The sequence below is a fragment of the Tachysurus fulvidraco genome, chromosome 7, assembly GCF_022655615.1.
Source record: "Tachysurus fulvidraco isolate hzauxx_2018 chromosome 7, HZAU_PFXX_2.0, whole genome shotgun sequence".
Lineage (NCBI taxonomy): Eukaryota > Metazoa > Chordata > Actinopteri > Siluriformes > Bagridae > Tachysurus > Tachysurus fulvidraco.
In genome coordinates, this window is record NC_062524.1 from 16,492,893 (window position 1) to 16,509,554 (window position 16,662).

At 42.7% G+C, this 16,662-nt stretch overlaps 1 protein-coding gene across 5 annotated transcripts in view; it reads right to left on the reverse strand.

Annotated features, from left to right (window-relative positions):
* Positions 1 to 857: 857 nt before the first annotated feature.
* Positions 858 to 16,662, reverse strand: part of LOC113635465 (FERM and PDZ domain-containing protein 1) — a 22,159-nt gene continuing 6,354 nt past the window's right edge. For 2 of the 5 annotated variants that reach the window (XM_047816701.1, XM_027134917.2), the window contains 15 exons: positions 14,799 to 14,903; positions 14,556 to 14,722; positions 12,597 to 12,699; positions 11,992 to 12,037; positions 11,249 to 11,353; positions 9,072 to 9,167; positions 8,582 to 8,707; positions 8,279 to 8,398; positions 7,393 to 7,529; positions 7,095 to 7,218; positions 6,865 to 6,957; positions 6,425 to 6,607; positions 6,198 to 6,342; positions 4,911 to 5,942; positions 858 to 4,752 (listed from right to left, as the gene is read on the reverse strand). In XM_047816701.1, coding sequence (XP_047672657.1) covers positions 2,201 to 4,752; positions 4,911 to 5,942; positions 6,198 to 6,342; positions 6,425 to 6,607; positions 6,865 to 6,957; positions 7,095 to 7,218; positions 7,393 to 7,529; positions 8,279 to 8,398; positions 8,582 to 8,707; positions 9,072 to 9,167; positions 11,249 to 11,353; positions 11,992 to 12,037; positions 12,597 to 12,699; positions 14,556 to 14,722; positions 14,799 to 14,899 — 5,130 coding nt within the window. In that variant the 5' untranslated portion in view covers positions 14,900 to 14,903 and the 3' untranslated portion in view covers positions 858 to 2,200. Of the gene's footprint in view, positions 4,753 to 4,910; positions 5,943 to 6,197; positions 6,343 to 6,424; positions 6,608 to 6,864; positions 6,958 to 7,094; positions 7,219 to 7,392; positions 7,530 to 8,278; positions 8,399 to 8,581; positions 8,708 to 9,071; positions 9,168 to 11,248; positions 11,354 to 11,991; positions 12,038 to 12,596; positions 12,700 to 14,555; positions 14,723 to 14,798; positions 14,904 to 15,648; positions 15,914 to 16,662 lie in introns of those variants that run through there. The other 3 variants (XM_027134918.2, XM_027134916.2, XM_047816702.1) reach the window with 3 other exon arrangements.

Consider the following 16,662-nt stretch of genomic DNA (forward strand, 5'->3'; position numbering starts at 1 on the left):
CTGGAAAATTGTCCATAGTGTGTGAGTGAATGAGTGTGTGTGCCCTGCGATGGGTTGGCACTTCGTCCAGGGTGTATACTGCCTTGATGCCCGATGACGCCTGAGATAGTCACAGGCTCCCCGTGACCCAAGAAGTTCGGATAAGCGGAAGAAAATGAATGAATAAATGAATGAATGAATAATAATAATAATAATAACATATTATTATTATTAATAATAATAATAATAATAATAATAATAATGACTAAAAATATGTGTCCAAAAATAGTGCTAATGCATAGAAGTGTAGAAAGAAGAGCTCAGGAAAGGTCACATCGGTTATAAGTTTGATTCATTATGCAAAGGGAGATATCATCATGCCAGAGAAACCTTTGCTCAACTTAGGAAAGGATGCTCTTGCTCAAGACCGGTCACAGGAAGTAACATGAACACTAACTTACTGCAATGTTAACTGTCATTTCCAACTAGACCAGACTTGAAAAATGATAAAGTTACACTAGTACATGACAATCCAGTCTAGAGTAGATCAGTGAGTTACTGCAGGAACAATCAACGTCAACGCTGATGCTGTGAAGAAAAAGGGTCCAGGGTAAAATAGTGCAGTCAGACAAGTTGAGCTGGTCGTCTAGAATCCCATTCAGATTCCTGGCTTCTCGTGGTGTGAAAATGAAATGAACCATAGGAAATGTTCTTCAGTGTGATCAGTTTGGTTTCATGATTAAGTTTCAGGGGTTCTGAAATATCACAGTTCTTAATTAAATAATTAGGTGGCACAATGCAAAGGTAAGAGAAACATGGACGCCAAGGAAGCATAACTGTGACAGAACAATACTTGATGAAAGACACTTAAACACGAGTTATTTCGAGTCTCCTTTTAATAGTGAATACTGCATTACAAAGCAAGAGATTTACAGTCGTTCGTTAATTCATACCTCATGAGTCACTTGATCAGGTCATGCTTAGGTTTGTGCATGCAATCCTCCAGTCTGTGTTGTAAATACTTGTAAAGTACAGTATGTGAATTTTATGAAGCATGCCTAATGAGGACAGTACACAGCAGCTTCCTGATTAGTCCACACACACACACACACCGGTGTGAAAGAGTAATAATACAATCCTTGTGCCATTTTGGTGGCCGTCAAAGCTCCAGTAGGAAGTCATTCCAAAGTATTATTCAGAGAAACGAAAGAGCCAGTCCTCCGATGTCTGTGTAAGAGGACACGATTTCCAGAAACTACAAACAACCTAATTACAGCTCATGTTGCCTTTACAGTACTAAAGTTACTAAAATGAAGCTTAAAGAAATAGAAATGAATGAACACATAGCAAGAACGTATCTCTGTGGATCTGATGGGACTTGAAATGATTTAATAAATAATGTGTCTATAGTAAAAAATTATATATATTATATATATATATATATATATATATATATATATATATATATATATATATATATATATATAATACAGCCTATGGAAAGAATTAAACAATTAAAGAAGCCAAAATCCATCATGGAAAAACCTACTCACATGACTCGAGTCTCCATCTTCAAAAAAATGTACATAGTTCTTTATATCCTTTGGTATACTTGCTCTAAATATACAAAGTATAGGTCCTGGTCACTAACAGATAGCCATTAGTGTCTGCGAAATGTCGAGCCTTTGTCGATTCTGTTCTGGTGAGCATGCAGACAGGTGTGGCAACGAATAAAATCATGCATTTGTAATAAAGTTTGATTAAGAGGCGTGTATGATTATGCTTAAAACGAAAAGATCGAGGAGAAATAAGGAGAAAAAAGACAAAGGCGAGGTTAGGTCCTGTTCTTGTGCGTAACTGCTACTCCACGCATACGATAAAGGAAAAACAACGATAAATTCAAGAAAGCTGCTAACTACATAGATCTGGAATAAGAAAATAAGAAAATAATTTCATACATTCAAATAACAACACTGATAAGTAACAATACCGCAAGTCGATTTTAGTTATTCATTTTACATGATTGTCGTCGGTGCAAGTTAATTCGTTAGCAGTGTAACCCTGATTTTGTGTGTGTGCACTCATCAGTAAAAGGTCGGCATCGTTAGGTTGCTGTAGTTAGGCTTTTTTATATTAATATCTTACTTAAATGCCTTACGTAGCTTAGATTTGGCGGAACTACACACGAGTCGGGTGTCAGCAAGACGCTACTGTTCGAAGGTCAAAGGGCCGTGAGAGTACGGAATAGCTGTGTTAGGCAGAAGACTGAGGTTGTGAGCGCGGTACACTGGCGGGCCAGGAGTTTAATACTGAGCTCATGGCAAGTCCTCCTTTCTGTAGCCATGCCCAAGCGCTCTGCTGCCCGTGCAAACTCCTGATATGTCTGCGCCACGTCTACAAGTCCCAACAAGGTCTGAGTGTGGCGCTCCTGGCACCTCTGGCAGCTAGAGAAACTCAGGCATACGACGGTCAGCTGTAACAGTGAGTGAAAACTGTCTGCAAGAGCTTGCAGTGTCTCTGCTGGGGCCTGTCCAGACTTTACGACTTGCTGACAGCCAGCCAGAAAGCCTCGCGCCTCCACATGCATCCTGCGCTTATTTTCAGAAAAGTGCTCTGCACATGTGTCTCTGGGATGCTCTTGGATGCAATTGTGGTCCTTCATAGCACCATCCAGGACAGTTAGTAGTGTATCAACATCTGTCTGTAGAGCCAGGAAGCCTGTTGGTGGTAAGGGGTAGTGCTGGGACAGTAAAGCAGTTATAGCATCTCCATGAGGGTCAGAGAGAAAGCAGTCAGGGGTGTCCAGGGGCGACAGAAGGGGGCCAAGTTCCGTGGATAAGGAAGGTGGTGGAACAACACGAGAGAAAGCTGGGAGGGGTGAGGATGGTGAAAAAGAAGAAGATGAACCAGAAAGGGATGAAGGAGGGATAGATGTCACCAATGCTACCCGGTCACGTATGCTTTGCTGTGATCTGCAGGAGAACTCGTAGACAGTTAGTTCATTATCAAAACTTGCATTTTCCAAAACGCCGCTGAAGCAGTTGGTGTATGCTGATTGGCAGCCACAAACTTCCATAGGTGTCTCTGCACTTTCGATTACTGTCTCACACACTGAGGCAAGCACTGAACTGCAAGTAAAGTCAGGCTTTGGGTTCAGATTTGGTCCAGACAGGGCCTGTGGCTGAGTGTCGGTGGGCCTACAGTCACAATTTGTTAGAGGCTGCGAGTGTGCACCCACAAGTCTACTGTTTCCTGCTTGTAATTTGATGGTCTCTTGTGATGTCACAACACCCCATGGTCCGTATATGTTTTGCGTAGTAACCACAAGAGACGGAGGGCTGATTCTGACAGCGTCATCAGGCTTCAGTCTTGAAGGTGACTTTGAGGGGCAAGAGAGTTCTTCGGGTTCAGCTTTCGGTACTCTTTCCACATGAGACTTATTGCAAACTACATTCTGAAACTCTTCATCCACCTCTGTGTCCTTGTCAGACTTTACCCCAGTCGTAGATATATCTTCAGAAAGACTCCTTGCTGGTTTGGCATAATCTGCGAGACTACTGTTACTAGCTAGCACTTCCTGGGAACGAGACAGGTTCGAGGGCAAGCTCTGTATCTTTCTCTGCGGTGTAGAAGCAGAGAGCTGGCCAAAGATGCCAGAACACTGACCGGAAACATATCCTTGGGTAGGCCACCCAACAGATACGGTGGAGGAGTGTTCTTGGGTGAATGGATCAACAGAACTCTCACCAGAATGTGGTTCTTTGGTACAGACTGCAGGTTCCGTCTGAGGGAAGAGGTTCTTCGTTAAACAAGAGACAGCACTACTGTCACATACTGCAGACATGCTCTGACTCCTTGCTCTCATTGTTGGCTCTGTCGAACATTTCTGAACGTCCATTTCCAGATTTTCTACATCAAGCCTGTCCATGCTTGGTATCTGCTTGAAGGACGTGGCTGGGACCTTTAAAGAAAGTGTGCTAGATGCAGATGTTTGGTTTAAGTGTGGAAGTGAGCGACTCTTTTTCCTGAGCAATGGTTCATTAAATGGACCTTCTAACAGAGATTCTTGGTCATTTATTTTTACATCTAAAGCATAATCAGCGTAGTCCCTGCTAAGAGTTCCAAAAAACAAGTGGCCATCAAGCAACCTTGCGGACATATCTCCACAAACTGCACCTTCTTTTTTGAGTCCGTCAGCACTGCTCATCTCTTTGACTTTTACTTTAGGCTCTGTAGAGGTGCGTACTGCTACGATAGCAGGCGATGAAGTAGACATTATTTCTGTGACCGACTTAAATTCCATAGAATCCGGTTCCATCAATATAACCTGCTGTTTCCGCTGACATGCTTTACTGATTTTACTACCATGCAGGAGATTGATGGGTTTTGATTCCATTTGTGCTGGCTCACCTTCAGCGTTTGATAGACATGACACGGTGGGACAGGGGCTTTGATTTGACGGACCACCGGGATGGTCTTCACCAAGATGGCTGGGTTCCAACCAGTGATTTGGGATTTGTTTGTAATTTGTTGCCTTGTCTTTTGCAGGAAATGTTACTAAAGAGGTATACTCTGTTTCCATAAAGGAACGACGCTTTCTGCTTCTCTTTCGGAACCTAGAAACTTCGTTTTTTTCCTCCGTCTTTAGTTTGTCTTTATCTTTTCTCTCTCTCTTTCTAGTCTCTGTGTCTCGCTTCCGCTGTTCGCCAGCACTGACGGTGACGTTGCTTAGGCTCAGAGTACGCTTCTTGACACTCGATTCTCTAGAATGTCCTGGAAAGTTCAGATGTATGAATAAACACATAAGATTTTTTTTTCTGTTTAAAGACATAAAAGCAAATGATGTATTACAAATAATCTAAACTCCAGATTTTGTAACTCACCACTTAAGAATCACAAACACATGTAAATATGAGTACATAATAGGATACCTTTAGGCATTGGTGCTGACAAAGGTTCCTCAGCAATAAATCTCTCCTGGGCATCAAAGAACTCATCCTCTGAACTGCTGTCTCCAAACTCTGGAGGAGGCTGCAGAAGGATGGGTGCAGGCTCAGTCTTCCTCTCAATATATTCTTTGATTTCTTCATGAGTATGATGAGAAGAAGATTTTCGTGCGCGAATGTGACCGCTATCGGGTGTTACGATCGTGCAAATGTTGTAGTACCTTTTTGCATCACCTTGGTTGAATGTAAACACACATTCTCCATTCAGAGGCTCACCGCTTTCGAAAACGTCCTCTGGTGCCTCCTGGTCATCTTCATCGCCTCCCTGTTCAGAATATTCATCCTCACTTGCCTCAGTGGGACTGGGTAGGCATTCTGCGATGTTAGACAGGGCAGCAAGACATAAGAATTCGTCATCGTCAACAGGAAACTCAATGGAACAGAGTTCATCATTGAAATCGCCATCTTGCCGATCCGGTTGACTCGGACATGGCGCGTGAGTATCTACATGGAGGTAATGATCTCTAACGTTCAGTTGGCTGACACAGTTTGTGGAAAAGTAGGTTAAAAAGTCATCCTCCTCTAAAGCATCCATGGAGTCACTGGACATGCTGGTTACGAACCGTGAGTCTGTATGAACCGAATCTGAAGCCTCTGATGGCGGATCCTCGACAATGACGACACACGGCAGCTCCACTTCCTTGGCCTCTTGTTCACCTTCCTTGGTTTCTATCAGGTCATTTTCTGCAAGACACTTTACCGTTTCTCCTTCATCCTCATGCAAAGATTCTGCTGGCTCCTCTATTTCTTTTTTTGTTTTTCCAGCTCCGTTCTCCACACTTTCTTTTTCACTCTTGTCTTCCACATCGTCCTCTTCTACTGTTTTGCTCTTTCCTTCCTCTTGTCCTACAACTTGATTAATGACCACACGATCAGCCTGGTTAGGACTTGTTTCATGACCAAGCAGAGCATCCACCTCTGAGTCTTCGGAGTCGCTGCAACACCTTGACACGTAACCTATAGAGTGCAGATATATCCACACCGTATTACTTTACTTCAAGTGGATCTTATCATCGGTATAAATAAAGTACTTTTCAGTTTTAAGTAAACGCCATGTGCTTTTGTTTACATTACCATGTGCTTGTGTTCTAGTCGTGTAAATGCCAACTACACTGCTACAGCTTGGACTCTTTCAGAACTAGCATTAAATAATCAAGTGTCATTTTACTTCTTTGTTTTATTGCAGAAATTATTTATATTAATTATTTATACCTTCCTCTGCAGATATACGGTGGCTCGCTGATTCCTCTGTCCAGGGGAACACACAGATTTGAGGATCTATGCAAACTTTGCAATAACCGGCTACCAGACATGACAGGTCCTTAGCAGCCGCTGACTCCAGCAGCAACGTCATGGGCTGGTGGGAAGAAAAAGAATGCAGAGAATGTAGAGTACTGTATGTACTGTTATATACCAACGAACGCACCTACAGCATGTACCTTAATGTCCTGCATGTAGATCTTGACGAGGCTAACACGCTCCGACTCTGTAACGAGCTCCACCCTGGTGATGCTGGTGAACTCCGCCAGTGTGGTCATGATGCTTAGCTTGTGATTGATCACCTGACTCACCCCGTACTGAGCACCCACCAACAAGCTCACCGTAGACTCTCTGTCTTGTAGCTGTGGAGATGGAGACAGGAGTGTCTATTATTCTATTCTGTGTCCTGCAGAAGAGGACAGGTTCCCTTTCTAGTCTGGTATAATTTCAAATCTAGATCTATACCCAGATATCTGTCCAGTGTTCTGGGGGATTTCTCATGTACATAAACTCCAAGCATTTACAAACAGATTACTAACACTTTTTACAGATAGCCACTACATGTTTACACGGTATTTATATTTGTATTTTATATTGTTGGTCGTCTTTGGTTTCTTACCATCATTGTGGCACTAAATGATTTTCCCCCAAATGACTTGAGTTCAGACATCTCACTCAGGTAGCTAAGCCTGGCCTGGTTTACTGTCATCGCCTGAAGACGCAAAGACACACACACGCACGCACGCACGCATACACACACACACACACACACGATTACACTGGAGAAATGCAACATTCATTCTCATTTAATCTGTATTAAACCACAACTACACACACACACACACACACCTTGTGCTTGTGTTCCTGTAAAAGGATCCTCTTCATGTGTAAACTGATGGCTTTTCTCAAGTCCTTCTCTCTCATGTTCCTCAGCAGGGTGTTGGAGACAAAGCTTTCGAAACCCCAGTCCTTCCTTTGGACACCAGAACACACACACACACACACACACACACACACACACACACACACACACACACACACACACACACACACACAATAGATTACAATTAATATTAAAAAAGTGTTTTACAGCAATGATATGAATAAACATGTGCCACTATATAAGTCTCTGTAACGTGAGACTTACACAATGGTCTTTAGTGGTGTTTTGGGAGACTGGCCGGTGCTGGCGAGTCTCTCCTGTATGTGCAGAGCTGCCAATCTGAGTGCTGTGTTACACTTCATCTCCACAGCAAACCTCTCCTGCAGCACATCACTCACACTCTATACACACACACACACATACACACACAAACACACACACAAATAAATTGACTGTCAGGACATTTTTACATTATCACTGTTTAGTTTTTACTAAATGGGAGATATATTGTCCTTATTAATGTGTGAATAATGCTATTTATTTATTTATTTATTTATTCATTCATTCATTCGTTCATTCTTTAAAGGCAGGGTCTCCGATGTTTGAAAGCCAATGTCGACATTTGTCAAACATGCACACGGAACACTCTCTCTGCCCATATTGACAAGACCCGCCCCTTTCTGCTCATTGGCTACACATTTGTTTTGATTTTAGTTTAGTTTGTCCTTCCGACTCAGTTTTCTGAATCATTTCTCAAACATCGGAGACCCCACCTTTAATTTATTTAGAGTCCCTTTACTGTGAATAGACTCTAGATCGAGTGAATCATTTTGTTCTAATCTGTTTACTTATATAAAAAACACATCTAGAAGCTATCACAACTTCTACATTCCATATATTGAATTCAAACAGAAACGAGACCAAACCTTTGCCCTGGAAGCAATTTTGCATTTAGACAAAACAGATCAATAAAACAGAACAAACTCTCGGTGCTGAAAATATCCAGTCCATAATCAGGGGGAAAAAAGCTTTACATAATAAAACAATAATAAACAGTTCAATTTTTCCTAAGAAATGTTCAGCTCGATGATGCTTGGACAAAGGACACCCCTGGGATGTTGTGTGTGATCCTAATCCCAATAAAACACACCTGTAAGTAGAGATAATCGAAGGCGACCGCGTCGTCCTCCAGCAGCTCTTGTGGATATTTGGGCACGAAGCAAACACGAAACAGACACCGGTAGTCATGAGTCTCTCTCTTCCTGACCACCTACACACACACAAACACACACAACATTCAGTCCCCATCCTGTTCACCATACTAACATAGTAATATTCAATTGGTGCTGAATCGAACCTCATATTGTATAAGATCTAAAACCCGGAAGTGGACGTGTCTGACCCCTACACAGTCTGATTGTGTGTTGTATGCAGTGTGTTTGTGTGTTTTTACTTCTTGAATCAGCTCGTGCTCGTGCAGCAGGAAGAGTTTGGCGATGCTGTACTGCTGCTCGAGCACCAGGGAGAAGTGTTCGATGCGGGATATGGACAGCTTCTCTTTCAGAGTCATCACGATGTCCTAGTGGATGAGAAACCAGCATAATACCACACACACACACACACACACACACAAACACACAAACACTTTTCATAATTTGATTCAACTTCGGAACATAACCACTATTTCCTAATTATTTTGTTTTGATGCTGTAATTATACTTTAGATCAACGATGTAAAGATATCAAATAGCTTTAATTCGATTATGCTGTACCTTTAATGGAATAATAAAAGCAACACAGTTTGAGCTTTATTGCCCTTTTAATCGATGTCTAAGTGCCGGGACGGTGCCTCGAACCGTTCCGCCCCATTACATGGAAATAATTCGCTTCCTGGTAGGTTCAGTTACAGCAAACAGAAACGTACAGCTCTGTGAAGTCCGTACCTTAACGGTGGTTTTGTGCTCGAATTTAAAGGCTTTGGTCTGGCCGTTCTCTAAATAGACCTTCAGGACATTGGGCAGGAAGAGCAGAGAGTTACCCTGGAGGGCAGTAGAAGAAAAAGCAAGAATCAGAAAATCCCTTTTTTTGGAGAGAATAGAAAAATACAAATATCTGTACAAAGATATTTTTTTTTGTTTGTTTGTTTGTTTTGTCATAGCTTATATGGGCAAGGTTCTGTGTTTAGTGACTCGTGGGTTTGAGGGTTGTGGGTTCACGTTCCAGCTTCCTTTAGCAGGAATCCTGATCTTCCACTTCACAAAAGTGTGTAGTCTGGATTCGGCTTGGTCAAACCCCTCAGAGCACCTCATCTACCATGAGTGACTGCATTTACATGCTCACGAAGAACGTCGGATCATCCGAGATCTCAAGCTGCGATGGTTAAACCTACACATATCCAGAACTCTTATAAACCCTAATACCATCTGCCATAAAGTGAGCTGAAGGAACAGCTCTGTAAAGCTCCGTAAACAAGATCTATTCGGGGTAGTTAAGGCGCCCCGTCCCAAACCCGTAGCCCAAACTCAGCCGCCTTAAATTAATGATTGATTAAATCATTTATCAATTTCTTGTGAATAATTGAAGCAGCCTGACTAAAATGCTGCATCCTTTTCTTCTTTGCTGTACTTCTGCTAACTGAGTAATTTTTACTCCTGCCTCTGGGTCAACATGAGGACCAAACAGACGTTTTCATGTGTCAATATTCAACCGTGAAACCTCACAATATTCTATGAATGCAGCATGAACTGAGCTCCGTTTGAAAAAGACCGCAGAACGACGTCGAAGGTGACTTTTGGAAAATTCTGCGACACTGAAAAACGAGCCGGATCGAAGCGTAAAACCGTCAGAAATATGTAAGCCATTCTCAGGACGTCCACACATCATTAAATACAGTAACAATGCGAGAAAAGAAATGCAAGCCATAAACATTAATGCACAGAGGCTATGGGAGAAGACGATTAGAAGCGGATGTGGCTTTTCAAGGCTATTAGCGCAAAGCCGTTCTTATCCGTAATGCCCTGTTTGCTGACTCTCACATCTCAGATCACTTCGCTGTACTCAACACGCACTCATTAGCAGAAGCGTGAATTATCTTTAAACGTTATTTGCATGATTGATTCAGGAGCGCAGCCCGATGTCATGTCATGTCATGTCATGTGTTGCACTCGCTGTTTTATAAACCTGACTGAAGGTTTGATGTGATGTTTCGATGCTGTTCTGTTCAGTACGGGTGTAAAGGCTGATTTTTGGAGTCACTGTTGAACTTCCTGTCATCTCTGACCCTCTCTCCTTAAATGCGGGGTGCACATTGTTTGAGAAATGCCGACTTAAGTTGGGCCGACTTATCAATATGTGGCGGAGTGTTCAGTGCGAGTGTCTGACATTAGCCAAAAGCCAAAACATTGACATGGCGGATACCTGCCTTTACCTCTGCCTCGGGTTCTAGGTGCTTAACGTCGTCTTCGGCGTGAAACGGAACTACACCTTTCACGGTACAACACACTGTACTACAAAAACACATTTGTATTACCATAGTATTGCTCATTGTGTTCATTTATTGATAACAATACCCCCTCGGCCAGCTATCAAAACGGGGTGACACCCATTTGGGTTAGGGGCGTGTTTGTTTTGGTGATTTCAAATGTCAACATTGGCTTTCAAACATCGTGCACCGCAACTTTAATTCTTTCTAGTCTCAGAAGTGACACTTGTTTTTCAGTCTTATTTCTTCTTACAGATAAATACGCTGTTTTACGTTGTGTTTTATGGAAAAGGTGCAAAGAAATGGGTCAGTCTGCTTCAGCTGTGGGCCAGAAAATCTTAACCGTTTGAGATTTATAATCTAACAATATCCATTATTTGGCAGCAGAGTCTTTAAAACGAAACGATCCAATGAAAAGGTTTATCATTTGACTGAAATCATTTGCCATTTAAATAATAAACTAATCTTGTTATTTACTTTATTTAATTTAGTTTTTAGGCGTTCCACGATACTCTACATGTAGGTACACTAGTACACTCACAAACACATACACTTACATGGGTGTGAACACACAGAGAAATGTCTGTGTGATACACACAAAGACTCAGACACCACAGCTAAGTGAAGCGTGCATCGAACCTGCGAGTGGCCGTTAACGACCACTTCCTCGGCGAAGCGCACCTTAACCGGGTTGGATTTTAGCTTAGCCCTCTTCTCTGGGGTTATGAAGGATGACTTCGGCCCCTAACACAAACACACACAAACACAAAAACACCCCACAGTCCTTAATGCCGTGAACACGGAGCTAGCTGCATTAGACACCCGCTTGAACAACAGCCTCTAAAATAGACAAATATCTCCGTTTACTGTAAAAGAAAGGCGTGGATGAGGCACTTAAGTTACAGTGTCAGCTAAATCACGCTGGAAATCTTTCCCTCAACAAACTCTTATGCTTTCTCTACTTTTATTCTACGTTATAGGAACGCCATCAAATTTCTTGGTGTTTAAATAAAAGCGCACTCTGAGCAGAAAGGAGGGGAAACAATGGATTGGAACAAAGCCTGGATTTATCACTTAGATCTTCATCACATCAGTGTCAAGAAATAGTGTGTGCTTGTGCATGTGTGTGTGTGTGTGTGTGTGTGTGTGTGTGTATGTGTGTGTGTGCGTGTGTATGTGTGTGTGTGTGTGCGGTTATGTGTGTGTGAGTGTGCGGGTATGTGTGTGTGAGTGTGTGTGTGTGTATGTGTGCGTGTGTATGTGTGTGTGTGCGTGTGTGTGTGTGTGTGCGTGCGAGTGTGTATGTGTGCATTTGTGTGTGCGCATGTGTGTGTGTGTGTGTGCGCATCTGTGTGTGTGCGTGCGTGTGTGTGTGTACTCACCACTGTTAATCTGAGGACTGTCACTGTTATGGTGTCCTGGCACTCCCTGAGTACAAGAAATAGGAAAGTGTTAAAAAATATATATATATAAAAAGAAAGTGTTAGAGAGAGAGAGAGAGAGAGAGAGAGAGAGAGAGAGAGAGAGAGAGAGAGAGAGAGAGAGAGAGAGAGAGAGAGAGAGAGAAATTGACCTCTAGGCTCATAGGTATCAATGCTTCTGGTACACCACGCTCTACCTCTCTCTCTTTTTCTTTCCCTCTCACTCATACACACACAAAGAGAGAGAGAGAGAGAGAGAGAGAGAGAGAGAGAGAGAGAGAGAGTGAGTGTGAGGGAGAGAGGGAGAGGAAGAGACAGAGGCAGAGAGAGACAGAGAGAGTGAGAGACGGAGACAGAGAGAGAGTACGTGAGAGAGAGAGAGCGAGACAGAGACAGAGAGAGTGAGAGACAGAGAGAGAGTGAGTGAGAGACAGAGAGAGAGTGAGTGAGAGAGAGAGACAGAGAAAAAGACGGGGGACATTTGCATGACCACTCATATTGTTTGGAGCATGTTAGGTAATGAAGGATTATGACACTCCTATAAACAGACATACAACCAGACCTACTTGAGGATGTTGACAGCTTGTTCTGTAGACAGGTCATCAACTGCAACATCATTGACTTTTACAAGCTGGTCACCAGGTAAGAGTTTGCCATCTGCAGGACCCCCTATAACACACACACACACACACACACACACACACACACACACACACACACACACACACACACACACACATTTGTTAGGACCTTCCGCTAAATAAATCTAAACTGGAGCGTAATCTCAGTGACGTCTCTGTACATAAGAGAGTCCAAACTCTCAGATGTTCCACTGTGTAACTGAATCAGTTTCTATTGTTCACTCTGGGACTCTGAAATGAGTCGCTTCTATTAGACCAAGGTGATTACATCATCATCTTGGGTAACAGATGGTCTCACACAGACCCGTGTTATGACTTCCTGTCACTGTTCATGTTCTCCAGCCAAATATTCTACACACACACACACACACACACACACACACTCAAAATTACTGAACCAAAAATGACTCCTATTAGTACTGAACTAAATAAATATTGGTGTTTGAGCTTAATGTTCCTCACACGCACAGACAGACACACAAACACACACTTTTAGCAGGACTACATAGGTTTAAAGCTTCAAAGCCATGTTCAGAGTGCATGTTCTTCAACATTTTCAATAAGAAAAAACAAACAAACAATTTTCTGTCTGTGAGTCTGATCTAAAACGAGTCAGGAGTCGAGTCAGGACCCGCTGATAACCTTACGCAGAAGTTTAGTGGATGAAGATAACGCCTTCAAATTTGAGAGTTTATCTTCGTCACCAAGAAAGCCCAACAGCGTCACTTCCTATGAAGGCTGAGAAAGGCATATTTCCCTCCCCCCATCCCGACCATGTTCTACAGAGGGACCATTGAGAGCATCCTGAGCAGCTGCATCACTGTCTGGTTTGGGAACTGTACGATCTCGGATCACAAAACCTAGCAGCAGATAGTGAGGACAGCTGAGAAGATCATTGGGGTCTCTCTTCCCTCTATCATGGACACTTACACCACTCGCTGCATCCGCAAAGCTAACAGCATTGTGGATGACCCCACACACTCCTCACACACACTCTTCACCCTCCTGCCGTCTGGAAAAAGTTACCAAAGCATTCGGGCCCTCACGACCAGATTGTGTAACAGTTTCTTCCCACAAGCCATCAGACTTCTCAATAACTGAACTGAACTGAACTGTACTGAGCACAACATAGACACACATCATCTGTATGGACTGCACAGATCCTCACAAAACACACTGACACATCAAACTGTTTACATGCTGTTTTGCACACTTTTCTGCTGTTTTTGCACAAACTGTTCAACATTTCAGCTGTTTTTGCACATATTGTACAATATCTCAGCCATTTCGCACATACTATACAATATCTCAGTCATTTGCTGTTTTGCACAACTCTATATATTATCCCAAGGACCTGCTGCTAAGAAACTGTGTTCATTCTAATGTTACTGCACGAAATATTGTTTGAACATTAAGTATTCACACACAGTATTCACATACAGTATTTACACTGGTCGGTCTGCGCTGTTTCTGTTACTGTTTATTGTCTTTTGTGTATTGTATTTTTTGTACTTTTTGTATTGTCTTGTAACATTTTGTCTATACTGTCTCTTGTCCTGCACTGTCTTGTCTGTCTTGTTTGTCTTGTCCTGCACTGTTTGCACCAGGTTGCACAGTTGCACTTTATGTGGCTAAGACTACTTACTAAGTCCTAGCCCTGTCTTTGTTTTATGTAGCACCTTGATCCTGGAGAAACGTTGTCTCATTTCACTGTGTACTGTAACAGCTATATATGGTTGAAATGACAATAAAAGCTTCTTGACTTCTTGACTTGGTTTATCTTTAAGTCTGCTCTGTTTTATAACCGTGAAGTCTGATGAAGGCTTAATAAAGGGATCCGAACACCTCTGTTCCTATGTGTTGTGTGTGTATGAAGATGTGCACCTGTGATGACCTCCTCCACCTGTGATGGAGTGTGTGTGGACAAGGTGAAGCCGTGGGACTTGAGGTCGGGGTCCAGTGGGATCTGAATGCTCACTTTGACCAAAGAGCTTCTATGTTCCTGAGGACTGGCATCGGCTCCTTGTCCGTCATCATCTAACACTCGCTCTCTACGGAGACAGAGAACAAAAAGTTAGGAGTTGATCACAGATACACACACACACACACACAGACACACACACACACCTGCTAGTGGACTCTCTGGAACGACGAAGCCAGCGTCCTACCACCTGCTCCACTTTGCTGGTCCTGCGTGATGGAGAGCGACTGCGGTCCCGGTCCTCCATTGAGCTACACACACACACAGACACACACAGACACACACACAGAGCTAAGGTTAAATATGATATCATATACAGACTGAATATAATGGAGCACTACTGGTAAGCAAATCTACTTAACCCTAGACTGCATTAGTGAATTTTATTTCCTAAGTTAGGTGCATTCCAGTGGTCTTACGGTCAAACGCCCTGCAGAACTGCATTTTTCTCCTTTCTCTGAAACGCATTTCTGGTTTTGACCTTGATGGTTGAGGTACGCTGAAGATAAATAATTACCATACTTGTGTCCTGCATTCAGTAAACGCACGTTACACAGAGAGGGTCGAGTAAGAGTTTAATCATTGGTGCGACACACAAATGAAGCCAATTGACTAAAGAGAAGGTTTTCTTTGTGAATGATTTCATGGTTTTCAGTCACACTTTCATTTGGACTCGATCTCGACCTCCTGGACAGCTAAAATTTGTGATATAAAACATGGCCGATAAGTTGTTATTTTGGCCCCAGACCACCAGGGGGCTCTTAAAACACTGTACTTGGATTTGGGAATCATACTAGTTACAGGCAGAATCCTTGTGTTCTCATAAAAGAATAGAAATTTCTGCAATTTCTTTTGTGAATAAAATAGATGAATAATGTCAGAAGACGTTATCGTGTATCTGGGGCAGGAAGAAGGGAAACACAGAAAAGGAGACATGAAGCTAAAAGTCCATGTTGTTATTACTAGCAATGTCCCTGAGTAACTGCTCCTACGTACTCATACGCATGCAGTGAATCAGATGATTGGAGTCTGTTTACTGCAGCACATGTGACTTTATGTTGTGTCTGATGTATACGATGCTGCCAAAGTGCTTTCTGATGGATAAAACACAAGTGGGATCACTTTCAGTCCCAAAGAGATCACATCCCACATCGTACAGGTCCACTAAAAGCACATCATGTGTTATCATACACATCCCAGACAGCTCGGTGCCGAGAGAGAGAGAGGGAAAGAGAGAGAGAGAGAGCGGGAGGGAGGGAGAGAGACAGGGAGTGAGAAAAAGAGAGACAGAGAGAAAGAGAGCAGGAGAGGGGGGAGAGAGGGGGAGAGAGAAAGAGAGAGAGAGCGGGAGAGAGACAGAGAGTGAGAAAGAGGGAGAGAGAGAGAGAGAGAGAGGTTGTCATGGACATTTTGTGGTCTCAGGTTTCAGTAAATCTGGACACTACATTATCCGCCTCTCTGCCAGTTATGCCACTTGATGGTCGACGTCAGCGTTGATACCGAAAATGAAAATGAAGAAAATCATCAGCATCATTTCAAGTTTTAGTTAATGGTCGAATCAGTAGAATGAAATGATTGGAACCCTTCATGTAAAAGTCATGTAGAGAATAAACAGCACACACCTGAGGTGATTATTTTGTGCTCAAACCTACAGAAGGACATAAACATAAGTGTAGAGGTTTTGTCCTGAGAGGTTGGTGGCCCAGAATCTCCTCCGTATAATATACTTTAACATGTCACGTTGGCTTTCATTAAGGTATCACAAAGGAAAGCTATTTTAGATCCTTGTGCTAATTTAGATTTAGCTGCACTATCTTTTGAGTTTAAACACAGACGGCTCAGATTTATCCGATACGCTTTGTGTGTATTGAGCTTTGGCGCTGACGCGTTAGACGTAGCAGATTCCCTCCAGTCGTCTCCCTGAATCGGGGCTTTACACGGTTACACGTCTGTCTTCCCTCTTTCATCCCCAGCATGGAGAGAATATTATCCGGGGCATAAAGCTGACAA